At 36.8% G+C, this 24,901-nt stretch overlaps 1 protein-coding gene across 13 annotated transcripts in view; it reads left to right on the forward strand.

The window, feature by feature from the left end:
* Positions 1–24,901, forward strand: part of RFX3 (regulatory factor X3) — a 349,544-nt gene that overhangs the window by 302,775 nt on the left and 21,868 nt on the right. For all 13 annotated transcript variants that reach the window (XM_007499524.2, XM_056805460.1, XM_056805461.1 and 10 more), the window contains 5 exons: positions 9,535–9,650; positions 10,105–10,259; positions 14,591–14,688; positions 17,786–17,935; positions 22,182–22,390. In XM_007499524.2, coding sequence (XP_007499586.1) covers positions 9,535–9,650; positions 10,105–10,259; positions 14,591–14,688; positions 17,786–17,935; positions 22,182–22,390 — 728 coding nt within the window. The remainder of the gene's footprint in view (positions 1–9,534; positions 9,651–10,104; positions 10,260–14,590; positions 14,689–17,785; positions 17,936–22,181; positions 22,391–24,901) is intronic.

Here is a 24,901-nt window from a genome sequence, read left to right on the forward strand (position 1 = left end):
GTTTGACAAATCATTATGAATTTCAGATTCTTTACTGGAAAGTCAATGTGTAGTTTGCCAGTGTTTATAAAGCATACTATGTTTCTTTAACAATTCTAACATGAAAAATATTAAATTGCAAGCCTACCAGTAACAGATATTTGTATGTAGATTAAAAAAAAAGGAATCTGAAGCTAGAAAATTACTTTGACCAGGAAGAAGGGAGGTAAGGGAGAGTTGGAAGAGTTCACAAAAAAAGGTGGCAAACTTGAAGAAATACAGTTCAGACAGGAAGAACATCTCTTAGGCAGGTAAGGAGGCAGTGTGGTCTGAGGCACCAATCTGAAAAAAGTCAGTGTAAGAATGAGAATGAAGAGCAGTCCAGTTTGGTGGTAATATAAGGTTCATTAAGGGGATATAGTAGGAGATAAGATTGAAAAGTTGAATTGCAGATTATGGAAAAAAAGAGACTTTTATTTGATTTATTTGATTTTTCCTGCTTAACTATAGAGGTTAATGGTATACTATATATGGTATAACTATAGAGGTATAATGAGAATAACTTACAATCATTTGGAGAGCTTGCACTGTCCACATTCCTCAGAAAATGAAGTGCTGCATTTATTCCCTTCAGGGATCATTGAATATTCTATTCTCCTCAACTTTCTCCTTTTGTTATTCATATATGTGACATGTATATGTATATATTATACACATGCAAATATATGTATGTGTAAACACGTATATACACATACATATTTATGTATTAATATGCTCTATGTATGTGTGTATAAGATTGCCTTAAGGTTTAGTCTAGGATCCTAAGAGTTAAGGCTTGAAGGGAATGATAAAATGTCAATGACCAAAGGGATCTCAAGAATTATATGTTCCAACCTTTACATGAATAGGAATCTTCTCTAAAACATCCCTGGCAGTTTGTCTTTCAGAACTTATAAGGATTTAAACTTAATCAGTTTCTAAAAATCAAAAGCTGCTTTGCTCCCTTAAGGCCAGCTCGTTACAGAATAGACCAATGTTTGGGGGTTGTTTTTTTTTTATCATAAGTGGCACTTTAACCCCATCCAATTCAAATAAACCCTCCAATGATAGAGAATTCGACACATTCAGGGACATCCTGATCTAATGGCTTTAATTGTTTTCTGTCTATTAAGGAGAAATTTTTTGTAGTGGATTGATATGATCTGTAAAGGACCTTTCTAGTCCAACCTACTCATTTTATAGTTGAGGAAAATGAGGCCCAACAAAATTCAGTGGGTTTGCCCAAGATCACAGAGATACCCAGTGGCAGAACTTGTATTTAAAAAATAGATCCCCTGATTCTATATCTATGTCTTCCTACCACTACCACTACATACCCCGTCTTGTAGCAATACTGAGTACTAGAAGCTTGAATTCAGGCAGGTGCTCAAGACCAGAGTGAAGATTTTAAGCCAGCTAACTCAAAGGTCAGGGCTCTGTCCTACAAATTATACCATATCCTCAAAGCAGGCACTGATCTGTGCAGAAGTAGTTCACTGTGACAATGAAATCATAGATCTACTTCTCCACAAATGTACTGTATTCTTAAGATGTGGAAACTAGTTGAGGAGGAAGACAGGTATCCTGCAAAAGGGAACCCTTGCCCTTAGTCTTTTCCTTCTAGTTAACAAGAAAAAACTAAGGGCAGAGGCACCGCAGGGCTTGACAAGTCCCCTATCCCTTGATATATGTGAGAAAAAAAAAAACTTTCTAGAGACAGAATTAAGTCAAGATGGGCTAGGCTGTCCCAGAAGGGACAAGGCTGGATAGCCATTTTTCCATTATGTTGGAGGAGAGCATGCTCAGGAGTAGATTGAACTAGATGACTTTCAACTCCAAGATTGTATGATTAAATTTTTAATCCTCAGCTTCTAAATGTTACAGGATTCTTTCCACAAGATCATTTGGAAGCTTCCTGTTTAAGGGTCAATTGTGGCAATTATCTGTCTTGGGCATGCTCAACTCCTGGATAAGTTCAATACACTTGTTTCTAAATGAATACCTACCAATTTCTGAATGGGGCATTTTCCTTAGCTATAAAATTTTCTCAAGTGTTTCTTTGAAAGAAGGTAATATTTGAACTATAGCTATCTTTATTTCAAACTTGTTTGTGGTCTTGCTGTTAGTAGAACATAATCCCTTGGCTGTTATGGACATCATACGCTCAACTGCTGGCAATGCAATACGCAGTGAGATTGCCGAGTTCATAGCTTCAATGTTTGTTTGTTTCCTCTCCAGAAGTGAAAAATGTTTGAGTAAACCTGAATGCTTCTCAGAAGCGCCAAGTTATTAACCAGAGCAAGTTTTCATGTTAATAGGATAACACATGACAGATCTTCTTATGATCCTAACAGGTTATCGTAATCATTTCCTACAGTGAAGTGACATCATCTTAAATATAAGTCAGTGAATATTCATCTCCTTATTGACCCTTATGTTTTTCATAGTATTGTGACATTTTTGTCACCTCTACATAGGAATCTATACATACATATGCATATATATATATATCATAAAAGAACAATATTAACATATATTCCTCTATGTAGCATAATCATGGACATTAGAACTGGAAAGACAGAAGAGATCTTCTAATTCATTTTACAGATGAAAAAACTTAGGCCTAAAGATTTGAAGTGGCTTACTCATGGTCAAGGAAGTAACAGATCTGAATTTTGAATCATAACCCTCTAAGTCCAAATACAAGTCCCTTTCCCTTAAACCACATTTCCCCACAGTGGGAAAAAAAATAATGCAGCCAATTCTTCATAGAGTTTTTCTGCTTCTAATATGCAGAACTTAAACAAAAAGGTAAAATGAAAGATTTGTTCTGCAACAAGTTTTTATATAAATTTAATTGATATTTTCTTTGTTTTTATATCTCTTTATTTCCTTTTTACATCTCCATTTTATCTTTCCTCCTATCTCCTCCAAGAGAAGCATCCCTTATAATAAAGCAGGGGACAGGGATTGTTAAGCAGAACTAACCAACACATTGAAAAAAATCTGACATGACTTTCAGTGTTTTATTTCTATGATCTACTACTTCTCATCTCTCTTCTTTGGGGCCAAACCTGGTCAATTTAATTTCACAGCATGCAGTTTGGATTGTTTTTGTTATTGTTGTTCTTTTCATTTATATCAATCTTTGGGCATACTGTTTTTATGGTTCTGCTGACTTCACTTTGTTTCAATTCATATATTTCCCCCTGTTTCCCTGCATTTCTTCTTTCTTACATCCTGATTTTTTAAATTATATTCATGCACACAACTTATTCATCTATTCCCCAATTAATGGACATTTCTTTGCTTCCAGAACACACAAAAATGCCCTTCAAAAATATTTATCACATGATTCCTTTAAATGTCAAGGTCCCTAGATTATTTGAAATATGATTTGATTTATAAACTGTTGGTATACATACATACATACACACATACATACATACATACATACATACATACATACATCTTTTCAAAGATACAGAGGGATAGATAAACCATGGAATGTTAGAAAGGACCTCAGGGAAATCCAGTCCAACCTGTATTTGACCTTCAAGACTCCAAATCTCCAGATTTCCCTCTTTAATCATAATCTCTTGTTCTTTCATTCCTCCCACTGTTGAAATTGTTCTGAACTGACCCTTTGCTGTGTAGTCCATTGATCTTTTTTTCCCTTAATGTACCATGACTTGTTTACCTTCACTTCTCTCCCTTTGCTATCTTGACTCTAGCTAAGTAAGACAATATCCTCTACTTTGAAATCCTTCAGATCCTTATTATTCTGTTTGTCATTCTTCCTTGTTAATAAAGTAATGAAATCATACTAAGACCACTAAAAATGCATACTATTGAACCTCTCCTTCCTCTCAGGCTTTCCACCACAGCTATTCTAAACTCTCCCAACTGTCCTCTGTCTTCTAACTCCACCCCACTAGCCTTTGAAAATACCTTTACTTCCTACTTTAATGAGAAGCTTGAAACTTCTCCTTTTCTCCTCAAAAAAAAATCTCACAAAGGAAAAGGTAATGCTACTTCTTTTTTAAAAATTTATCTTCATTTTATTCCAATAACAAATTTACACATAGGTTTTCCAAAGTTGCATGATTCATACTCTCTCCTCTCTTCCCTCCCACCTCCCAGAGTTGACAAGCAATTCCACATGAGTTATCACTCTAAATATATTTCCATATTAGATAATGCTACTTCTTGTCAATTACTCTTTCCCTTGTGCTATTGATCTATTTTTCTTTATTCCCCTCCCCAGGGGATTGTTTTCTCTGAATCATACCCTCTCTACCCATGGCTTCCCCACTGCCTATTAATATGCTTAGGCTTCCTTTTTTCTTTCCCATTGGTCCTGTCACTCCCTTGCCTTATCCTCATATCTCTGATCCCTGTTACTACTATACAATTCTAGAAAGATTAGTCTATACTTGGTGTTTCCATTTCTTCTACACTTACTTATAAAGTCCTCAACCACCTACAGTCATCTATTGCCACCACTCTGCTGAAACTTCTCTCTCCAAGTTCACTTAATGGACAGATTCATTGGTCTTTTTAAAATTCTCAACTTCTCTACCCTTTCTGCAGCATTTGACACCACTGAATCCTCCTCCAAAGCTGACTTTTCCTCTTTGGGCATCATGATGAAATTTTCCCTTTAATCTTCTTATACCAGGCTATTTTACTGGTTCATTGTCCTTTTCCTTCTTAAACATGGGCTTCTAAAATTCTGATGCAGTTTCTCTTTTCTTGTCTACTTTTTTCCCTTGGTATTTCCCTTGATATCTCATAGCTCTGCCTCTTTTCAGAAGCCTCTCCTATCTATATCTTTGCCATGCAACCTCTAAGAGACTGACTGGGTCCTGCTAGGCTGTCCACCTGGTGTCTCAAATTCAACTTTTCTGAAGCTGAACTCATCTTCTGTCCTCTAAAATCTGTCTTTCTTCTGAACTTTTCTATTTCTGTCAATAACACTACCATCTTCCCATTCACCCAGACCCAAAACTTCAGTCACTTTTTACTCCCCTCTCTCTTTTACTTATCACATCCAGTCAGTTGTCAGATCCTATCAATTGTACTTTTTAAATATTTCTTTACATCCACCCTTTCCTCTCCATTTTTTAATCTCTTCATCATATCACTGATTAAGACATCTTCCTAATATACCATTGTTATCATGTTTCTCCAGAAACCCTTAATGTGTCCCCATTTTACTTAACTAAGTTTTATATAGTTTGATAATATTATTTATTATTATGGAATAAAATATGATCTGATCCTGACATTTTATATGGCTCCTGATCCTCCATAGTTTTTTGTATACTATTCTCAATCAGATGTTCAGTTCCCAAGCCAAATTGGACTATTCTGTAGCCCCTGTTCTTGGCCTGCCTTCTCCCTTTTTTTCATGTTTTGTTTCCTACTATTTCGCATGCATGGAATGGTCTTACCCTCTCCTCAATCACAATCTATTAAGGACCTTTCCTTCCTTGAAGGCCAACTCTTGTGCCACCTGTTTCACCAAGCCTCTTCTCCTATTTCTTCACCCTTTTTTTTTCAGTGCTTGTCCTAATGTTTCTCTTGTTCACATGAGTTACAGTGATTACCACCATTTATTGCCTTTTTTTAAGTGACAACCAGTATTCACTCTAGCTTTGTTTGATTTTCTTTCAAGCTTTTCATAAAATGAGATCTTAAGTAATCTTTTACCTGTAACATTAAAAATTAAGTATTGATGCTGGATCTCAATTACTCTGCTTTAAGAAAGATTTTCATGAATTATAGTTGAACTGATTTTTCCCAGAGAATGATCCTTTTAACTGGCCATGATCTGGAGTTGGTATAATTAGTTGCATATATTCCTATTATTCTCTATTCAATTTTTTATTTTTATTTCCCCAATGTCTGAAATTAATTCCTAGTTTCATAACTATAAATCAATATCATCAGTTCAATTTCTTAATTTTAGTGACCATTAAATTAAGTGGATTATTGTTAGGTGTCCTATGAGTCCTACAACAATAGATCAAGATAGTGCCCACATAAAACTTTTTAAATATTGGGCCAATTTATTCCCAGGTTGAAATCACTTCAACTATTGAAGGAACTAAATAATTCAGTTGGGCCACTTTTCTTCTTCTGTCTTAACCTAGTCAGTGGGACCAATTAAGAGGCAGCAAATAAATGAATCTTTATCTTACTTAGATTTATTTAGATAAGGTTAAATAAATGTTACAATCTTTTCCCCAATACCCATAGCAAAGACAACTTGGGTAATGCTAAAAAGAGGTGCTAGGACTAGGGCCCAGCAACCAGCTCCTTTCATAAAGGCAGTGGGTCCCTCATTAGTCCAGATTTTCCTAGAACAGTCTAGGATCCCATTATAGAGTTCATCCCTAAAACCTCTCTGGAAAGTTTGAATTTGAGTGTTCAAAACATCCAAGAGTATCACTGCACTAGCAGCCAGAGAGTCTGATAGGCAACCACATACAAATGAATGACTAAAGGGGACATCCCCAGTAGCTTCATTGACCCCTAGAGCCTTGAGGTTGGCAAATAAAAGAAAACAGATCATTGATAAAGGAATATCCCTCAACAGGGTGGTACCAAGTTCCTTGAAGAAGCCTCTCCAGGCCTGAGTAGGAAAGAGTTCCCAAGCAGTAGAAGCAGCAGTAGTGTGCTTAGAGAAGGTGGAGGTGGAGTCCAGAGATTTGAGAATGAAAATTGGATCAATTAAAGTGCTCTTCTGCTCCAGCTGAATCTCTAGTATTTCCAAGGGAGAGGTAATCACTGCCTGGAATATCCCAGCTCCCCACCCAGCCAGCATGCCCTGCAGCAGATTATTCTTATCTTGAAGAGCAGTGCTCAAAAGAAGTCATTGGTTGTCAGCTTGAGAGCTTTCTCAGGCATGACTAAGGTTAGATTCATTGCAACCCCTTGGTACAGGCCAAAAAGGCCATCTGTGTGGACAGTCTTCACTAGGCAGTCGATCACTCCTTTGTAGACCATCTTTCCCTGCTGGTTCTGCAGCTGGGTCTTGGCCAAGTCAGTGGGGAACACAGAGATCACTCCCAACATCCCTGCTATAGTTCCATTGATACGTTTTGCTAAGGCACAGGTTTGGAAGCTCCCCTCCCAGCAGCTCTTTATCCCTCCCCAGATTTCTAAAAGCCCTTTTCCTGGATTTATTATCTTTTTGTTTTTTGCCTCACTTTCCCTTATTACATCACTTGTATATATGTCTCTGTATATGCCTATCAGAGTTATTTGTGTTTATTCCTCTCCCTACTCTACTGTCAGGTTGAGTTAACAAGCATTTGCACTTTCTGTGAGCCAGACACTGAATTAAATACAAAAACCCTGTCCCTGCCCTCAAGAAGCTCACATTCCAAAAGTGGAAGCAAACAGGTGAACCACTTCACATATGCAAGATACAGACAGGGTGTGAGGCAGCCTCATAGAGAAGCCAGGGAAAGGCCTTTGCACAATAAGGATTGGAACTGAGACTGGAAGGGAGCCGGGGAAGCCAAGAGGGGGAGGTGAATCCAGAGAACGTTCTAAATAAGAACATCCAGTGAAAAGGCACAAGGTCGAGACATGAGTGTCCTCTAGAAGTGACAGGGAAAAAAGGCCGGCATCACTAGATCCTTTAGAGTGTGGCAGGGCACAGAGGGTGTCAGAATGGAAAGGGAGAAAATGGCCACATTGTAATGGGCCATGAAAGCCAAACAGGAGGTTTTCTATTGATTCTGAAAAGCAAGGAGAATGCTTCCTGTGAGGAGTGCCTTGATGAAAGGTCTTAGAGTCCGTGTCATGTCTCTTGTTTTCCCTGTGTCTTGTACACAATAGGCAATACTTGTTTGCAGAGTTGTATTGGAGTGTAGCAGTTCCTCCCATGTTGAATTTGGGCAGCTAATTGTGCTGAAGTGTCACAGCTGTCCTGAGGTCCTCTACCCTTTTTGTTGTTTGATTTTACAGTCTTGTTCTGCTTGAAATTATTTTAAAATGAGGAAACTGAGGTAAACCGTGTTAAGTCACTTGTCCAAGGTCACACAACTAGTAAGTGTCTGAGGCCAGATTTGAACTCGGGAAGAGGAGTCTTTCTGACTCCAAGCCTGACCCTCTACTCCACTACAGCACTATTCTCTTCTACAGGAGAATAATGAGGTCGCCATGTTCAGCCTTTGCTGCATACGTTTCAGATAGTGACCCCACAGCCTGACTGTCCATCCTAGAAGGAAATAGTAGAGGTAGAATCAAAAGTATTCTGAATCTTGTGGGCAAGCAGCCTGACCATAGTCACCTAATGCTCTCTTTGTGATTTTCACATTCGATATATATATTATTAAACCCTTGCCTTCTGTCTTAGAATCAATACTAAGTTTTGGTTCCAAGGTAGAACAGTAAGGGCTAGGCAGTGGGGGCTAAGCAACTTGCCCAAAGTCACACAGCCAAGAAGTGGCTGAGGCAGAATTTGAATGTCTATCCACTGAGCCCCCCTAGTTGGTCCCCATCTTGAGTAATTCTTACATCAATTCTTTGAGAACCTATCAGTTCATCAGAATTGTACTCTGTCCAACCACATAGACTGTAACTCCTCCTCCCTTTAGTAAATAGTCCTCATAACTCTCTGTGGCTGAAAAATGCCTCCCTCTGAAGCCAGGCTGGTTCCAAGCTTCTGTAGAGACTGACTTTTGGATGCCAGACACACAAGGTGTACCTAAGTATGTTTCCCTGACAGTTGATCAAAAAATGTTTACTGCATGTCGGACTCTGAGCTCTCTGCTAGGTATACCAATAAGAGCAAAGACAGTCCTTGCCCTCAAGGAGCTTACATTCTAATTGGGGAGATAAACATGGAAAAGAACTGGGTACGCAGAAGATACGGACAGAGAATGCGGAATGTTCCCACCCATGAGAAAGTGATAGCAGCAGGGACCGTGGGAGCTCTCCTGGCTAATGTGGTACTGGAACAACGTGAGTTATGACAAGGTGACGTGGAGTAAAGGTCATAACGACCCTGCTGAACTTGCAAAGGATAAGTATGGTAGGTAGCCAAAGAAGGGAAAACTTGGAGAAAAAAGAAAAAAGAAAAAAGTCTTGTGCAGGGATGAAGCTGAAGAGGTGATGTGGAAGAAACAAAGAACAGAAAACAAACATGAAGCAGCAGGGAGGAAGGAGACCAAGTCACCCGCCCCCGGGAAAAAAAAAAAACACAAAACATTGCCTGGTTTTTCATTATAAAAAGAAATGGTGCGTTTTCCTTCGTGAGTGTCTTGTCTTTTTACTAGTTCAACTTTCCTTTGTTCTGTTATATACCTTTATCGGGTTCTGAAGAAATTTCCCATTGAAACACCTAATGCTCAGAGTGACTAGAAATATATCTCACATTATACTAAGTTACACAAGAAAAAACTCTCCTTCATTTATGCACCCGATGTAAATCTCTACGCCTTTTGGTTAATGTAAATCTATCAGGAAGGTCACCTGCCCTTGATTTTTGTTTTCTAGGCAATATTGGATGTTGTTGTGAATCTTCAGTTTAGCCTGATAGAAAAATTGTGGCAAACTTTCTGGCGTTATTCTCCCTCCACTCCAGCTGATGGCACTACCATTACTGAATCCAGGTCAGAATCCAAAACCTTTACTAATTTACTATAGTAACTGAACAGATCTGACAATGTAAGAGATATGTATACCAGTTGTGAACCTTTTCTGATAACTTTCATTTGATAGGCTAACATTTTGACTATTATAGAAATATACCACAGACTGCTCTTCTGAAAGGTTTAGCCTCTCCACGTAGCTCCCATTTTTATTGATTTGGGTGACTGCCGTAAACATCTTCCCTTTTTCCTATTTAAAAAAAAAAGTAACCAGTCAACACGCCTTTAGAAAATTTGAAAGTAAGTAGAAAGGTTTTGGGGGGAGCACTTTATCCCAGCTATGTGGCACCAGTACAATGATGGTATAGTCTAAGCTCTATAGTATTTTATTCAATAAAAATATTTTAAAAGCCCATTATTCTTTTTTTTTATCCTCATTTGCCATCTATTCATTTGCGACATTTATTCACGCCAGCAATCTGAGTGAAATAGAAAGCCGACTTCCGAAAGCAAAGCTGATAACTCTGTGCAAAAATGAGTCTATTCTGAAATGGATGTGTAACTGTGACCATGGGATGTACCAGGCTTTGGTGGAGATTCTCATTCCCGACGTCCTTAGACCTATTCCTAGTAAGTTAAATGCAGACAAGTAAGGATTCTTTTGTTCTCCTACATAACTCCCAGGAAGTTTTGGGAAGCGACTAAAAAATAAAAATCTCAGTGATTCTATGTCTGAATCTCATTCAGGTTTGCAAAACAGAAAAGCCTACACTATTATGGAGTAGTGCCTTAAAGCAACCTCGTGTAAAAGCTGTACTCTTTTTTTAACCTGACTCACCTATTTTCCAATCTATCATGCCTCTTTCTTGTAACCCAACTAAGCAGACGGGTGACAGCCCCAATAACTAATTGCAAAATTACTCCTTGGCCAGTCAACCATTATCGAATTATTTCCCTCCGAAGCACAATTCCCTTCTTCAAGTGAAAATTATTGAAATCTGTAATTGCTAGGCCAGTCTCTTTTCTGGTTGCTTTTGATATCAAGCTAATTTACCTCGGTTTCCAGTGAAGTTGAATTCCTTTATAAAAGCATTTACTCTGTCACGTCCGTCATGTTAAGAACTACAAATGTAGCTTCCATTAACAGTAATGGTTAACGGTATTCTGAGAGAAAAATCTATGTAACTACACAAGCATTGTGTTCCCACCATGAACCAAACAATAGGCATTACACAGATAAGTTAGATTATTTTTAAAGGAGATAGTGCCTCAAACCACCTCATAGCAAACAAAGCTATTTTCTACAGATGTCAATATAAGTGCTACTAAGGACTTGAGTTGTTAGAGGCAGTTGAGAACAATTTTACACCTACATCTTTATGAGCAGATGCGACTGACCTTAAGTTGTTAATGAAATGGAGCAGAGCTTCTACTCTTTAAGCACATTAATGGAGGTAAAAAGAATGTTAGCTTTAGAAATTAGAAAGCACAGATTTGAAGTGTACTTGCTCATAGGCAGCTATTGTTAATGTTTTCAAGAAAATAAATAGGGATTTGGTGGAACAGAAGGTCAGGAGATTAACATAGCACATTTATACATTTTAACCTTATCTATTTCTAAATGTGGCAGACATTAATGGAGGTCATGAAAAATAAACACTTTTTTTTTTTTGCTGGTGGTAATTCTTTCATTCTTCCTACCACCTTAGTGCATGTCTATCCACAATACGTTTATATGGTAATCTGTGGATATGCATATAGACTTATGTTTAAATGTCAGAAAAATAGTTTAACTGTCTTTATCTCAAGTCCCATATGTTTACTAAACATACCCAAAAGCCTTCATTTTTTTTAAGCAATTAAGTTCTAGTTTTAAAATATTACCAAAAGAATTAGGAATTTAATTAAGTTCGAAATGTTAGAGGAAAGAAAGCCTCTAACTTAATTTCCCATTCCATCCACACAAAGTTTTCCTGATTAAAGATTGATTAAAAGTGACGTTGTCATGGAAAATTTCAGTGTGCATATCTTGTACTGATTTATGTTCCAGTACCTGATTTCCCTTGCCTTCCTCTTGCTCCCTGTGCACCGAGTGGTATTCTCTAGAGATGTTTAAGAGAAGTTTTATAGGGGAGCTCATTAGCCTATGACATCTTACTGCCTACTCACTATTTATCTCATGAGATAGATGGTGAGATGTCAGTAAGGGTTTAAAAAAAAAAAACCCACAGCATTCTAAATACAGAAAGCCAAAATCACTCATATTTGTCTTAACACAACAGAAGTTTGGCTCAGGGAAATAAAAGAGAACTTTTAAAGTTAACTTTTTGCACCCTCATAAGTGACCACTGCTTTCCATAATAGACAGCTCAAACTTCATTTTTTGTAAATTGTATTTTTAAAAAGCCAACTCACATTGTCAGATAGCTTCCCTTGAGTTTCAGTGAACAACTAAGCTTCAGAAATTGTTGTAAAACTACAATTTCAGAGTTGTTTTGTAACCAACAGATGCATTAAGAGGCAGCCATTCCAAAGAAATTTCAAGATTTCATTCCATGCTACAATGAGGCTCAAAGAAATAAAAGCTCAAAATACATTTTAGATAGCTATCTTTTGAATATATGCATTTTAATATTAACCTTCAACAGGTTGAGACAAGTAAGCTTTGGATTGGATTTTGAATTTCAAACAATCCATTCAAGAATTTTAAGATTTGTCAAAATCAATCTGCACAATTTTTTTATTTTACATAAATTATTATAAAAAGACCAAACTAAGTTCTCTTTACAATAAAGAATTTCTTTTCCTGGCGACTACTAGTACATAACTCTGCCATCCATCTTTTTCCTTCATAACAGAAGAGACACATTTTTTTTTCGGTCCAGATGGGGTTCCTTTTTTGGTATGAAAAAGTCTTTGCCCATCACATTAATTTGAAATAAGATTAGCAAATACTAGATCCTAAAATTCAGTTTTCTGAAAATGTGAAATTGCTAAATATAAGGAATACCTCCAAACTCAATTAGCAACACAATTCAGCACTCAATTATCAATGAGCATAATTAACAGGCCTGGACCTCATTCTTGTGCAACAGGGGAAGGATTTGAAATTATTTTCATTATTTCTAGGATACAAAAATAAATATAATTATTTCTTACCCTTCTGAATGTCAAATTAATTTGGATAAAATGATATATAAATTGAATCTTAATCTGTATCTTGAACCCAAATTTTCTTGAGCTTCAAAAACTGGTTGTTTTTTTTGTTACTCTTTTTCATTTTCATTCATACCTATCCTCCATGATTCTAGTGCATAACACAGCAGGAAGAACTTTTTTTTTTCATTAGCTTCCCAGCTTTGACAAAGCAGGAAGCTCTGGAAATTTCAAGAAAAAGATTAGTTCTTAAGAAATTTCCAATGCAGTTTTACAGATTAAGGATTCACTTAATCTTCTACATTTGAAGCCACTTTTCTCAATCAAAATCCAAACTGTTCAAGTTCATCCATCATTTGTCCCATTGGATAATACAAAAAGAAATGGATAACTTTTTTATTTTATAGAAGAATAAATTGTTTGTTTTGAGATTAGTTTGCATCGAGTTAACATACTTTTCAACTTAACTCAAACAAAAACCATTGTCAGTTGAGGAAGTATGTCAGACTAGTCTGAGCACCAGCCTGGAAAACCAAGGGATTTAATCCCAGGGTTGCCTTTAATTTGCTTTTCAGCCTTGAGCAAATCATTTAACTTTCTGGAGTCTTATCTGCAAAAGAGAGATTAAAATACCCACCTACCACACAGGGATATCCATAGATTAATTGCATGATTGTGAGGTCCATTGGATACTTACTTATTAGGTATTTAAAGCTGTTCTCTTCTTTACAGAGCCCTGGGCACAAATAAAGCAAAGTCACAAAACCAGGAAAACAGTAGCAGCATTTTATTTACCTACTGATAGTCTCAGCCTAAAAATAAAAGTGGTGCCCTAAAGGCTTAGTATTATTTGGGCCTCTTTTTTTAATTGCTTGCTGAAGAAATAGAAGAGTCCATGCAACTGGGGAGCAGACTATGAATGCTGGCCCCAACTGCCAGATACACTAGTCCTTCTCCCTTATGGCCCAAGATACTCTATCACTTCACAGCCTGCAGAAAATGTATAGTCATAGAGCAAGAGGTGTCTGTTGCTATTACATACTATAGAAATGCGGTATATCATTTTTCATACTGGACAATTTTGAGAATTCTCATCAATATTGGCAGCAGTTTTCATTACACTTGTCCTATGTATACATATGCCAAATAAAGTGAAGAATTTATTAAATTATCCCAACCCACATCAAAATAGCTTTGTGCCTCTTTTGCCAGAATATGTCAGAGGAAAATGATAAAACACCCTCAATTCTCCACCTGCGATCTTTAGTTTATTGAGAGGCAAAAGTCAAAAGCTTTTTGCTGATATTATGCTGTTAAAGTGGATGAGGAGCTGGGGGAAAATCATATAGTATGAGAGTTGGAAGGGACCTCCAATATCATGTAGTCCAATTTATACCTGAAAAGGAATCCTTTCTACTGAATCTGTAAAGAGGATATTCAATTATTGAGCATAAAATAGTTGCTGTAAAATGCTTTGTTCAAAGTAGAAAAATCTATTATCATATTCACAACTGGTATATGTTGTTGCACTCAAAAATGTTTGAATACTTGGGCTTCATACTGATGGATAAGGATAATCTGAGAGTGAAACAATTAAATACATAACCTCCAAGAAGTAAGTCATGGGGGCAGAGCAGAGTTCTGGGTATATATTAAACAATTATTGAAGTAGAATATGAAAATTCTCAATAGTATTTCAAATTATATGTTTATATGCTTCCCTTAAAAACCCAACCCCTACTTTCAATTTAAGGATATTGGTTATTTGGCTTCATTTCATTCTGTTTTTATTCTTTAATATTTAGGTGCCTTGACCCAAGCCATTCGCAATTTTGCAAAAAGCCTTGAAGGTTGGCTTTCCAATGCCATGAACAATATTCCACAGAGAATGATACAAACCAAGGTACCTTGTGTTAGCTATGCCTTTCATTTTGTCTTTAGGAAATTGTTTTGAACCATCTTCTTTACATTTGGTCTCCCAGGTGTCATCATCAAATATGTATGACTGCTGACTGATATGTAGGATCTCTTTAATGTTACCTTTTTAAAAGCTTTAATTTTTTTCTAATGTTTGCATTGATATTTCATGTTCAAATTCAAAATTGCATAGATTTCAAATTTTTAGCTAACATTTTCAAAGAAAGTAGAGAAAGATTTCCAGACATGATGAAAGTTATAATCAAGTTGTAAATATTACCTGCAAAATGCTCAAATACTTCCAGATTCAACCCTTCCATAACTTAACAGAGTTTTTGTCTCACAGAAAAATATATCACCCCATAGATCACCTGGTAATGAGTCTTGCTGAATTTATCTGAACTAAATATCAGAAAACAGGCATTACTATCTCTTACTAGGTTCACTTTTGAATCCATTATTAAACACTGTGCTCAGCACATAGTAGGCATTTATATAAGGCTTTCTAGCTTACAAAGCACTTTACATGTATCATCTTGTTTGAACTTCACAACAATCTGTTTCTTGAGGTTAAAATAATGAGAATAATGATAACATGATGCGTCCTCTAACTCTTGAGAGTTCATTCATTTTTGTTTAATACTGAGGGCAATACAGAGTTTTGAAAAGACATGTATCTTGCCTTTTAGGGAGCCTATAGTCCAACTGAAATAAATGAAATGTAAAATTATAATAGATAATATTACCTGATCAGTGCACCAGAGAAGTAAAAACAAAGTGTTATTTGAGGTTAAAATGGAAAGCCCAGTACTGCCTTAGAACATCAGATGCGTCTCCATGGAACATTTGTTAAACAATTATAGTTGTAATAAATGGGCAACAGTTGAAAAGACAGGGAGGAAAGACAGAGAGAACAATATGACCAAAGAAGCAAATTTCAAAGTTTCATGGAAGAAAATGATAGCAGGGTGTAGAGGTAAAATGGCGCCAGATTGTGAATGGTCTTGAATTCCAGGCACGAGACAATGGATGGAAAGAGAGTAAAGACAATGTATAGTGGTGTTCAGATTAGAAGTCATGGAGATCTGTACCAGAATAGCAACTATAAGACTAAAAAAGGAGGAAAATTATGTTAAAAAAAATTATTGAAGGTGAAATTAATAGGACTAATAGAAGTTGACTTAATTTTTGGATATGAGAGATGTGGGTGTGGGAACAGCCACTAGAGATAACCTAAGGTTGCAGATGTGGTTAATAGTGCTTCCAAAGAATGAAATAGTTAAATCATACATAAGGAGAATATGTTTAGAGAGAGAGATGTTTGATTTGGGAAATGCTGTAAGTAGGAAAGTATGTTGACTTGGTATATGGAGAACAGGGGTACAAATCCTACTCAGACACTAAAGACAACTCATTTCTCCTTGCTCTGAACCTCAAGCAAATCTCTAGGATTCACTACTAAATTATAGATAGATAGTGTGGACATGCACATGCACATGTGGTACATATCTAGGCAATGCTGAGTTTGAAGGTTCAAGGAATGAGGTGTGATAGCAGCTAGAGATGTTGGAGAAGCAGTTGAAAATGCAAATCATAATCTCAAAAAACATTCTAAAATAGAAATATAGATCTGGGAGTCTTATGAATAATAGGAGCAGTTGAATCCACAAGAGTGAATGAGATTCCCAAAGGCACAAGGACATAAAAAACTAATGTAAAGGGATATGAATGGATTCTTGAAGAACACACATTAGTCAATCAGCCAATCAATCTACATGTACAACATTCTATTTTCCACTTTGTATAGACTGTGTCCTCCAGGCCTGAAATGCTCTCTCTTTTCACTTGTACCCCTTGGGCCTTCTAACCCCTTCAAGGTTTTGAATGAAGGTCAAAGGCTGCCTCCTGAAAGAGGCCATTCCTAAATCCCCTGGTTATTGGTACCCAGGACCTGAAATTACTTCATAGTCATTTGTACATATCTGGTTTTTGCTTATCTGTGAACATGTGTGTGTGTCCCCCCAAAAAATGTATTCTTATTGAAAATAGAGGTCTCAGTTTTGTATTTCTCATCCCAACAAATAAAACAGTGCCTAGCATACAGTAGGTACTTAATAAAGGTTTGTTAATTAATTAGATGATTAATTGATACAGAGAGATCAAAGAGAATTAGAGGATGAGGAACAAAAATAAAGGACACTAGATTTGGTGATTTGGAGGCAAAGGTGACATTTAAGGAAGCAATTTCAATAGAGGGTGAGAGAATAAACCACATTCCAAAAGGCCAAAGAAAGAAAGTAGAGATATTGGGTATAGACATTTTCAGAAGTTTTAGAAGTGATGGTTAAAGAGTAAAAAGGAGGTTTAACATAAAAGGCTTTGGGGGTGGTTTTATGAACTGAGAAGAACTAAGCATATTTGTAAGGAAATAAGAAGCTCTTGGAAGGTCAGTTTGAGAACCAATGGAAAGAACCCACTTTCTCAGTTTACTCTGTGTCACATAACTCTAGAGCCTAAAAATTTTGGTCTTCCCTTTAGGAAAGTATCTCTAAAGGATCAGGATTAAAATAAAACTCATTTTCCCCTTTCCCTAATGGGCCATGAGGCCAGTAATCACGCATTCACATCCAGAAATAATTTATTTTGGACAAGTTGGGAAAAAAGAAAAGCTCTTTCAATTTCCTTTACCCTCTGAATCACCTTCAGAGAGAAAGTGGGCTAGTAAAAATAAAATTGGGCCCAACGACTGTATTAACTTTACACAGAAGATTTTTTTAAAAAAAGGTAAAGAGAAAATCTCATCAGGTATACTGGCAAGACTGACTAATTAATGCTATCTCAAAAAATATGGGTATTTGTTTTAGTCTTGACCTCAAACTACTTTTTTTTTTTTTAGTATTAAGGAAATCATTATTGATTTAAAATTTTTGATGCTCTAATCCAGAAATAAGCTCTTACAAGGTGAATATAAAAATATGTCAAAATGGAGCATAAGAAATTGATGAGTTAGGGCAGATTAGAAAAATGCCAATGGTTTCTTTTCCTTTAAAAAAATATCCAAAGCCAAATGGGTTTTTTTGCAGGTTGCCGCTGTAAGTGCCTTTGCCCAGACTCTGCGAAGATACACATCGCTCAATCACTTGGCTCAGGCAGCTCGCGCCGTACTCCAGAACACTTCTCAAATCAACCAGATGCTCAATGACCTCAACCGTGTTGATTTTGCCAATGTCCAGGTAAACTGTGGCATTATGAATGATCTCTTTAAGGAAGTATCTTCCATTATGTCCTTAGTCTGGAGCAGAGAATTTATCTTAAACATTCCATCTGGACATATTCATGGAATCATAAAGAAAAAACTTTACTCAGACCTAACTTTATTACATTTCTATTTTTGGTCTAACAAACTTCTGCTCAGTTATTGTTTAAACAGACAAAATCATAATTTCCTCTATGATCTGTGCCTTTTAGTGAATGAAACAGGAGGCTATGTTTTGAAGATCCTCAATTGTTTTAACAACTCCTCTAAAAATATGTTTTTAACAAAATCGATAATAAATTGACTTTTGAAGAGAAACATTAGAAAAACTAAATTAAAAAAAAAAAAGAAAATGAAGGTTGTTAATATGGGGTCCAAATGGGCATTTATTTTTTGAAGCCAAGATTTTATTTTTAAGATATGGTGGTAGATGTGGCCAAAATGCAATTGCATCAGTGATGTAAGCCAAATTCTATATTGGTTCTACTTGAATAAAATTTTGGTTTTCCAGTATTGTTGTGGTCAAATAGTTTTAATCTATTTTCATTTAGCTTTTAACTAATTATCTATTGTTTTGTTGTTGTTGTTATTTCCCTAAACAAAATATATTTAATTCTCAGCTCAATCAAAAATTAATACATGGCTTTGGAATAAATTTGGAATTCAGTAAGTTAATAGAATTCAACTAATCTTTGGTTCAGTTTCAAATTTATTTAATCCTTTTCTACCACCTGTATGTGACATCTTACAAAGACAGATGTCTTATATGAGGTTTGAAAAATCAACCAGTTTCTATATTTTAGTTGAATTTAGCTCTAATTCTAATGATAATGAAAATTCCAGCTTTATACATTTCTCTTTTTTTAAATTCAAAAAGGATGTTTTATATGCTTTTAGAAATTCCCTAAGACAAAAGAACAATTTCAGTATTAAGGCAAATACTTCATAGTTTTGTTGTAAATGATCAGTTATTTCAGTCATTGTCTGACTTTTATTTAACCCCTTTTGGAGTTTTCTTGTCAGAGTGACTTGCCATTTTCTTCTCCAGTTCATTTTATAGATGAGGAAACTGAGGCAAACAGGGTTCAGTGACTTGCCAAGAGTCACACAACAAAGAAGTGTCTGAGGCAAGAGTTGAACTCAGCAAATTGAATCTTTCCTGACTTCAGGCCAGCTTTCCATCCCTTGAACCCCCTGGCTGCCATCATAGTATTGCTCCCAGCCATTATCCTAGAAAAGACTTCTATCTTTCTTCCTTTGGAAGACAGGGAGCTATAGATGTAATGAAAAGCAGCATGGCACAGCATAGAGAACCAGCCTCAGAATTAGGAAGTTTGGGATACAAAACCTGTTCTTAACAAACACCATCCCCTGACCCTGAGCAAGACTTTAAGTCTCAGTGCTGGCAGGCAACTCTAAGCCTCATAGGAGCATTCACTGCATCAGTGAGATAAACCCCTGGTCCAGACCAAAAAAATTAGTGTCTCTATGTATGCCTGGACTTGGACTAGTTCTAATATTGAAGATCGGCATAAATGGAACTACAGTTTTGCTGTCAGCGACTATCAGATGAGGGGAGTGTTATTATAAAAGCCACATTGTTCTTGGAGAGCTCTCTAAAGGAGTAACATGAGAAGAAGACCCAGAGCCAAGAGGTCAAAACGTGGAGGAACAAGCATCAAGGAGCATTAAAATGAGCCTGTACAGGGCAGTTAGGTTCCACAGTGGATAGTGCCAGATCTGAACCTGGCTTTAAATATGACCTCAGACACTTCCTACCTTTGTGACCCTGGGCAAGCTAAGTAGCCCTGATTGCCTTGTCTTTGAATCAGTAAGACACAGGGGCTTAAAAAAAAAGGAGCCAGTATTGCTGGTGTATGTTAGCTTACCACAAGGGCTCTCCTTGCCAGTCCTGATGGCCACTCCTGTAATCTCCACTTCTGGGGAGGAGAATGCTTGATCATAGGTACTTGGGACCAACTGGAGTTGCAATGGAGTCATCTGACTGGGTATCGACACTAAATACAGCACCCAGGTGAGCCCCAAGACCAGGGAAGGTAGGTTAGTCCCCCAAAGAGGAGCAAACTGGCCCAGAACAGAAGTGGAAGAGGTCAAGACTTCCATGATGACTGCCCTGTGAGTCTGCTGTACTTCCAGCCTGTGTGAGATAAGGAGACTCAGTCTTTACAAAGAGTTATTTGGCAAACACTACCCCATGCCTACTGAGGAGGCTTCTGCCATCACTGTGCATTCCTGCTAGTGATATTACCCAGACGCCATCTGAGCTGGCTTGAAGCACAAGTTTGGGGACTGTGGGGATGGCAGGCAATGTCTGGAGCTACAAACCCTTCCTGGCTGTTATCGCCAGAGGGATGTCTCCTGCCATCTCACCCAGGGAAAGAAGTCACTATGCCCTGAAGTCCAAGTTTACAGGGGGTCAGTGTGTCCTAGCATAGGAATAATAGTCCCTGCTTCTCTGCCATTTCTGCCCAGTGCCAGACCCCCTCATTTTATAGACGAGGAAACTGAAGCCTAGCCAGGATAGATGATTGGCTCATGGTCATAGATGGTAAGCAGGATTCAACCCCAGATCCTCTGTCTGCAAATCCATAAGCTTTTCCCTCTCTACTTTGCTATTTCTTCCCATTAGATTGTCTTTCCCCCAGTGGACTGTAAGCACATGTAAAACACTTTGCAAATCTTAAAGTGCTATATAAAATGCTAGCCATTAGCTGTTATTATTGACAGCAAGGTCTGGGGGGGGGGGGGGGGTTGTTGGGAGGAGGGGTGATGTGGAATTGACCGAGGAGAGAAAATAGAAATTGGATTGATCCTCAGGAGGAAAAGTAGAAATGTGATCCATGAAGCCTAGCTAGTACCCACTAGACATTACATTGAAATTGCATGTAAGAAGGTCTGATAGTTCTACGGTGGCTGTGATGCATTTTGGTAACCAGATCCAGCTGTGGGTGTTTAATGAAAGAACCGTGGGTGCCACTCTATGACACTGGTGGGGAGGAGGCCTAGAGGGAAAGAGATGTCTTATTTCTCTTCTAACTACTTAAGGAATTGTGCACTTGAAAAATTTTAGTTAACATAGAAATCATAGAATTTTAGACTTGGAAGGGAGTTTAAAAGACTACGTAGTCAGAGCCTTTGATTTTACAGATAAGGAAACTGAGACCTAAATAAAATGACTTTGGCTTAAGGTCATAAAACTAGGCAATGGCAGAATAAAGACTAAGATCTGTGCCTCTTGACTCCCAAGGCAGTGCTTTATGATCGGTATTTCATTTGGTTACTATTCTTTGACCCAAATTGTAGACAGATCACTTTTTAAATGATAAAACTTAATCCCTGGGAAGATCATAAATCACTTGACTACCATTAAAAAAATAATATCTAAAGAGAAAACTGCCTGGATTTCCCCTCCCCTCCCCTGTAACTGCTATAGATGAGCATAAAGTTTCATAAATACAATCAATGTAATAGCTGAACTCTGTAGATGATGATTGACTTTTTTTGGCAAGTCACATCTCCACATTTCCTGACAAGTGGGTTTTTTTTGTTTATTTTTTCAGTTCCGTGAATTAATTTGCATTAACAGAGCTGCCTTGATAGCCCTTGGGATTTGCATTGCCAATCTATAAAAGAGATACAGCATATGCTTCTACATAAAATCATGTCAGTGTACCTCCATTCTGTTCTTGAGGGACCACTTCTGGCCAATTCAGTTGCATATATTTTATACATTCTTAACTTCCTACATATCTTCTCATATGCAGAACTGGTTTTAATGTTTTATCTATTAACACAAAATTAAAAGCAATAAAATAAAAATAATTAGAGGAATTATGATAATCAATATAGAGGGAGTTAAAAAAACAGAATATTCATTTCCAGATTTCATTTTTTTCTAATGGAGCTTTATATTTATATTATCCTGCATATAAACTAATCAATGTAAGTAAACCCACTCAAGTTCCTAGAGCTCATCATTTTTTTTAACTTCTTAGAATGAGAAAAGGGAAATATTGAACCCTTAAAAATGAAAGATGTTATTGGTTTCCTTGGCAACTAGCAAAAGCCATTTCTCTTTCTCGATTCATTTAATTATTTGAGCTTTCATTATAATTTTCCATTCATGCATATAGTTTATGGGCTGACTTTAATTGAAGAGGCACTGAGTTACGCTTCTTTAACTTTTCTGGGTCCTGTAACAGGAGCAGGCTTCCTGGGTGTGCCAGTGTGATGACAACATGGTTCAGAGACTGGAAACAGACTTCAAGATGACTCTTCAGCAACAGAGCACCTTGGAGCAGTGGGCTGCCTGGCTCGATAACGTAATGATGCAAGCACTAAAACCATATGAAGGGAGGCCCAGTTTTCCTAAAGCTGCGCGGCAATTTCTGCTAAAATGGTCTTTCTACAGGTATCATTTTAAGTTCTTTTAAATGCTATGTCCTCTTATTAGCATGGAATGTTCTGACATTTTACATTGGTATATGCATGCCATTGAACAGAATGAGATGGGGAAAAAGAAAAATATTATCGTAGTTATTGTCAGAGAAGCAAGTTGGAATCACAGCTCTTCTACTTGTGTGATTATGGACAAGTCTCTTCACATTCCAGGGTCTCTATTTTCTCATATATAAAATGAGGGATTCAGACTAGACAATGCCTACAGGTTCCTTTAAACTCTAAATTTTATGTCCTCAAAGGATAATACTAGATCTTTAGTTTGGGGGGTCATTGTTTTTCAGGAAATGAATCCAATCCAAAAGCAGCAAGGTCATGGGGTTGCATGAAATCTGATAGTGGAAATATATTTTCTCCATAAAAAAAATGCACCTTTCTCAAGACCTCTTTTTTTTCACTTTAACCAAATAAGTGGATGAGATAGCTTTTCTAACACTTGAAGAGTACTTCTTCCCAAATATGAATTGCCAAGACAGCTCTAGAAAATCGATTCAACTAGTCAACAGAATGCAACAATTCTCACCAACCACATGATGGTTAGAACGTTTCTTAAGTCATTAGCACACAAAATTTCTTTTGCTATTTATTTAAAATGTTAAATTTTCTACTGGACATTTAATTGTACTATGAAATCCTTTTTAAAATTAAAGTAATTTAGTTTTAAATTTAAACTAGCATAAGAGAAAAAAACAAAACAAAAAGGGGATATGCAATACTTTGACGATATTATCACAACAATTAGTTGCTGAGCCTCTATTTAGAAATTATCAAGCCTATAAAAGGCAAAGGGCAATTATGTATACATGCCGATAAGCACACATACGTGTGTGTGTGTGTGTGTGTGTGTGTGTGTGTGTGTGTGTGTGTGTGTGTGTGAGAATAGTGTTATGGCAGAGATTACCTATATTTTCCCACCTGGTGGTTCATCTGTTTCATTGGACTACAATCTGACTTGGACTGAACTTCTTTAGAGATTTTACAACAGGAGCAACTGGGTGGTAAAGCCAGGCCTGGTTATGGGAAATCCTGGGTTCAAATGTGACCTCAGATACTTCCTAGTTGTGTGACCCTGGGTAAGTCACTTAACTCCCAGTTGTCTTTCCCTTACTATTACTTTGCCTTGAAACTGATACTTATTGCTTCTAAAACAGAAGGTAAGGGTTAAAAAAGAAGAAGATTGTACCAGGAATTTCTTTCTTATCATGGCAATGGTTTTAACTTTTAAAGAAAGTCAAAAGGGGTCTGCTAGGTGGCTCAGTGGATTGAGAACCAGATTTAGAGATGGGAGGTTCTGGGTTCAAATTTCACCTCAGACACTTCTTAGTTTTGTGACCTTGGGCAAGTTACTTCACCCCCATTGCCTGGCTCTTACCACTCTTTTGCCTAGGAACAACACACAGTATCGATTTTAAGACCAAAGGTAAGAGTTTTTAAAAAAATAGAATAAAAGTCAGTCTTCAATTGTAAGCTCCAAAAGGACAGGTCCTTTTAATCTTTCTTTCTCAGCACCTCTCACAGAACTCTGCACCACTACATGTTGTTTAGGTGCTTAATAAATATTGTTTAAGTTGAATTTAATTGCTTTTTCAATCAAGTGAAAGAATAGTTTGAAATATTTAGTTAAAGTAAAAAATATATAACTACTTATGCAATATTTTTATTGTCCATCAAACATTACACCTCTTTAATTTCAATAAAAGAAAAACTTCCACCCTTCCACCCTCTTTATTAGATTAACCCTTGAAGATTTTGTTATAGCATGAGACTGAATTTTATTGGTTCATTTGCTGCTTTAGTGCCCACTCCTTTTGTCCATATGGATTCAGAAAAGTTTTCTTTCTGAATTTGGTGTTCATTAGGTCTTAGCAAATCTATGGAAGATCTGGTTGAATTGCTGAAATGTTCATTGGCAATAAATGTGTCTTGCTTATATATTTGAAAGATTATGAAAGCAGCCTCTTTGTGTCTATATGATAGTAATTTCATTTCCTAGATAATCCCACAATTTGTGTAACATCTTTCTTATGGAAAAATTTCAGATATTCCTCTATTTGTTTGGAGCTAAATATTTGCTTTTCCACCTGCCTTCCACTCAGAAAACCACACAAACAGAAAATGTTCTTCATGGATAATTGATGAAATAGAATTAAACTAATTTTTTTGCCTCCAAAAACCTGTGGGACTGAAGTCACATTAATCCTGTATATCAGAAAAATGAGTTGTTGGGGGTTTTTTTCTCCTTCCTTCTGCTTTCTTATGTTGTTAACATCAGACCAGCTCTATTTCTTTCTGTTTTTTTTGTTTCTATATTTAGTTGGTATCTTTTAGTGACACCCCTGGAGCCTTAGTCTCCACAGAGATCTATTGCAGGTATCTTAAAAGGAAAGAAAATTACTTGTATTTCTTGTTCTCTACAGATATAAGAACCCAATAGATCATCACTTGTCTGCCCTCTGTCCTCTCT

The sequence above is a fragment of the Monodelphis domestica genome, chromosome 7, assembly GCF_027887165.1.
Source record: "Monodelphis domestica isolate mMonDom1 chromosome 7, mMonDom1.pri, whole genome shotgun sequence".
NCBI lineage: Eukaryota > Metazoa > Chordata > Mammalia > Didelphimorphia > Didelphidae > Monodelphis > Monodelphis domestica.